This window comes from Periplaneta americana, chromosome 1, assembly GCF_040183065.1.
Source record: "Periplaneta americana isolate PAMFEO1 chromosome 1, P.americana_PAMFEO1_priV1, whole genome shotgun sequence".
Taxonomy (NCBI): Eukaryota; Metazoa; Arthropoda; class Insecta; order Blattodea; family Blattidae; genus Periplaneta; species Periplaneta americana.
This window is the reverse complement of record NC_091117.1, coordinates 209,762,297-209,767,048: the sequence shown is the minus strand read 5'-3', so window position 1 is coordinate 209,767,048 and position 4,752 is coordinate 209,762,297. Positions and strand designations below refer to the sequence as shown.

Here is a 4,752-nt window from a genome sequence, read left to right as displayed (position 1 = left end):
TTGCTGACATGCTCACCACTTTTTAAGTGTACCCACATTTCTTTGTCACCAACAACACAAAACTGGTGGTTCCAAATGTAAATCTAGGAGGACACAATTATTTGCTCTTGTAGCATAAAGAATGATACAAAATAATAAAATTCCTTGCTGCTATTAGAGTACTGTTTTGATGGCATAAAACGAATCATTGTCAAAGATTGCACAACACAGTTCGTCATATAATAAATTTAAGAACAAATTTAATGTAATCATCACAGGAAGTTAATAAAACAAAATAATACATGATACAATATTGTGACTCATTATTTTCTTTTTTTAATTTCGTAACATTTTCTGCATGGTTTATGTGATTTATTTTATTACTGATGCAGCTTCCCTTTTAACTACAGACCTGATGAATGTTGACTGGCGAAATGCAGTCAGTTAATTTTTTTTTTCTTTTTAGATTTTTTCACCAGGGGTATAATACTCTGCACCTTGATTTTACAATTAGCTTCCTAAAATCATGTTAATTATAGGTTTATTCTGACTTATCCAGATAGAATATCCTCCATGGTGTTTGGTGACGCTAACAATCTCATAACACTTTCCGGAATTTTAATAATAATTTAATAATACTCGAAATTCCAGTAGAAACCTATGTTTATTCGAAGTTACATATAGATTCATCAATATGTACGGTATACAGGGTAATTCACGACTAATGACCCACGCTTTAGGATTCTATAGACCATTTTGACCATAAAGTGCCATATGAACATGGGTCCAATTATAATTAGTTAGGAAGATATTTGTAAAACTCCAAATGCCATACTGTGATTCAGGCTTTGGAGTTTCTTGCATCGTAATACAAATATTGGAACGTAAACTAAACGATGTTCTGCACTGTGACGTGAAGTTCAGGGTTAGAGGTGAAGGGAAAAATAGGTCTACTCCTATTGTGCAAGCTGCTGTGCTCATCAGGGACAATCATGTCAAGATACGGGACGCCATGCACGCCATTAACATCCATGCGGCCAAATGCATTGAAATGGAATGAGTGATATTTGAAGATCTGCTTCCAAACTGAGGTTTGTTCATTTTATGACTAATACACTATTTTTAATTAATATTTCTGTGTATTTTAAGTGAATAATTCTTAGTTCTGCTCAAAATCACTGTTACATTCTTAGGATTCAATCAGCTGTAACTCCATAAGAGTTGATAATCGGACCCATGATCATAGAACTGATTTCTAAAGCTCAGTCATTAGTTATGAATCACCCTCTAGCCTATAGACCTATGAGATATAACAGTCATGATAAATTGGTTTAAACATACCTTACCTTAAATGAAAGGCACAAATTATCGATGTAATTGAAATAGGCTGTTTAAATAAAATATTAAATAAATTACATAACTATTGGTGCGAAGAAAACCAAATGATTGTCAATATAGAGAAGATAAATTGCCAACTTTTCTCACTAGACTGGAAAGCTAGAAATCTGGCTCTATACTATAATAATCATATAAAAACACCACATGAGACAAAGTATCTCGGTGTCACATTTGGCAATAAATTATCCTGGAATCATCTTGCAAAAAATCAACAAATGGGATCAAAATCCTGGAAAGATTAGGTAGTACCAGATGGGGATGCTCAACAAATACGCTCAATACTAAATATCACATGTACATCAAGCCTATTCTGCTGTGTTGTGGTTACATCACCATAAAGTATAGAAAAGCTAATAAAATTCAAAACAGTGCATTGAGAATTATTACAAGTAGCGTTAAATCAACTCCATTAGAAGCAATACGCATGATTAGCAAAAATTGTCCAATAACTCTTAAACTACAAGAACAAGCTTTACTCCAACATGAAAAGCTCATGCGACTTCAGGGAAATAAAAGGGAACAGAAAATAGGCCTACCCCAGTAAGGAAATTAATTACACCCTTGCAGAAAGACCTTTGGGGATGCCGAGACCAGTGGCGGCTGATTGACTGAGGCAAGTGAGACCGGGCCTCAGTCACCTGGCTTAACAGAAATCAAATTTTGTGTTTTTATATAATGCATTAGTTATTTGAATGAAGCATCGCTGTAGAAGCATTTTAAAACTTTGTGATGTATATAGACCTGTTTTGCAGTAAAATTTACTCCTGAGGCCAGAATCACTCGTGCAGGGTCTGATTGTGGTGTATATAGACCTGTTTTGCAATAAAATTTGTTCCTGAGGCCAGAATCGTTCGTGCCGGGTCTGTCTTCTGAATTTCCTGTATTTTCGCGGGGTTTGAGCTTGCGCTTAAAACGTTGTAGCCGAGGCACAATCCGTCTGGCCTTGTGGCCTGGTCAGGTTTCACTCCTCACATCCATGGACCGGCCTCAAGGGTAGAGTGGGGTGGGAATAGCAATGGTGACTTGTCTTCCTAAATAGGTCATAAATAACACAAATTCCAGTTCTTTGGCAGGCAGAGACCCACACTATTCCCTCCCCTTATGTCTCAGTTTATGACTTAAGCGAGGGTGTTGTTCTATTGTACTTGGTAGTACAGTCAATCCGCTCTGGTACAGTAGTGAATCTGGGCCAATGTTGTTATGTATTTCGGGAAAATATAAACAGAAACAAATGCGAGAAATAATGCTGGTGTAGTTAATTCATTGTTAAAGTGTTCTTTTTTCAAGAAGAAATAATATTGAAAGAAAGGAAGTTTTAAATAAAGAGAGAGACTACCGAGATACCTACGACATCGCTGACAATTTTTCTGACAGATAATCTTAAAACGCGAGTTTCTATTGCATCCTGGTATGGGCAACATAAATGGTAAGTGGTAATGTGGTGTAAAATAAACTTCTCTGTTGGCCTTGTTTGTTGCTGTCAAGGGAAAAAAATAAAAACAACAGAAAGGAGGGGATTTTCAACACATAATGTGGGTTGCTTCATCACACTGAAACAATCACTGAATCTCACAGCATAACAGCTTATTTGGTGAGTGACATTATTTTTCATCAATAGTAGGCTAATAATAATAGAACTAATAATAATAATAATAGAACTAATAATAATAATAATAATACAGTAATCATGATATTAATAATATAACAATAATTAATATCGTAAATAAACATTTCCTATCGGAGGCACTTAAACTAGTTGCATCTGGCCTCACCGAGGATTTTGATCACCGGCCGCTACTGGCCGAGACTTAGATGGGAAGATGATACAAAAATGGATTTGAGGGAGGTGGGATATGATGGTGACTGGATTAATCTTGCTCAGGATAGGGACCGATGGCGGGCTTATCTGAGGGCGGCAATAAACCTCCAGTATCTCGACGCCCTCGGTAGCGCAGTTGGTATAGCGCTGGCCTTCTATGCTCGAGGTTGCGGGTTCGATCCCGACCGAGGTCGATGGCATTTAAGTGTGTTTAAATGCGATAGACTCATGTCACTAGATTTACTGGCATGTAAAAGAACTCCCGCAGGACAAAAATTCCTGCACACCGCCGATGCTGATATAACCTCTGCAGTTGCGAGCGTCGTTAAATGAACCATATTTTGCATGTATGTATTTATTATTATTATTATTTTACGACGCTTTATCAACATCTCAGGTTATTTAACGTCTGAATGAGATGGTGATAATGACGGTGAAATGAGTCTGGGGTCCAGCACCGATACCCAGCATTTGCTCATAGTGGGTTGAGGGAAAACTCCGGAATCAAGTTTTGAGTGAGTGCTTTCCAGTATCATAGAATGGAATATGAGGAATATACTTGAAATTGTCATAAGTCAGAAAATTGCATATTATTAAGAGCTCAAGTAAATTGATTATTTAAGCTTTCATTACTAGTATTGCAATTAACATTGTGTGTGTTGCCAACATAATGAAAAAAACACTTCTGGTTTTCACTTCGGCTATGAATTCGTAAAGAGTGGTAAAAGCAAGGAAGAAAGAAATATTCATTTGATCGGTTTTTAACACGTGACTGGATAAGTCAGAAATAAACGCAGGTACAGGTAATTCATTATACAAAAATACAAACTTTGCTTTGCTATTCAAGTAATTTCTCATGCCAAACAACAATTTCCCTCATGTCGATTGTCTCGATCAGTCTCGATGCTTCACAGTAACAAAAGAATACCCTAGCAATCGGAGGTAGTTTTTCACTTGTTCTTCATGTCAGTAGGTCCCGGACGTTGAGTACTTCCGGTGATTCAAAACAGCTAAACATAGGAGGGATTATATTGTGTTTGCACTACAGATAATTTATCATTTAACGAAATAAACGGGATATCGATGGACGGTAAATATCTAATTAGCTGTAAACAACAACAGTCTTGTAAAGTATATTTTTGAAAGGGAGGTAATATACAATGGAAATGTGATCGTAAGTGGGAAAATTGGGTCTAGCATCTTTAGGCCTAACGTATAGGTTAGAATCTCATTAAGTCGCTGGTGGAATCAGAAATTTAACGTAAATTTGTCTCAACAAGTAAATTTGTTGCTGATATGATGTATTCGGGTCGTTTGAATCCCTCTGTATTTCATTTTACTTTATATTTGATATTAATCTGCGTAAAATTTAATTAAATTGCGAAATAACTTTTCAAAGATGTTAAGTTTTCATTATCGGTTTACAGAAAATTGATGTACACAATTAAAATGGGTTTTATATATGTGGAAAAAGTTTGTGTATTCTTAAACGGTGTGAATATGCGATATATATGTAGACCTACGTGATATAATGCATTTAGATAATATAGTATGTG

At 36.0% G+C, this 4,752-nt stretch overlaps 1 protein-coding gene across 1 annotated transcript in view; it reads left to right on the top strand.

Annotated features, from left to right (window-relative positions):
* Positions 1 to 4,172: 4,172 nt before the first annotated feature.
* The window catches only part of LOC138707242 (protein split ends-like), a 99,099-nt gene continuing 98,519 nt past the window's right edge, over positions 4,173 to 4,752 (top strand). The window contains exon 1 of the mRNA XM_069836594.1: positions 4,173 to 4,286. Coding sequence (XP_069692695.1) covers positions 4,280 to 4,286 — 7 coding nt within the window. The 5' untranslated portion in view covers positions 4,173 to 4,279. The remainder of the gene's footprint in view (positions 4,287 to 4,752) is intronic.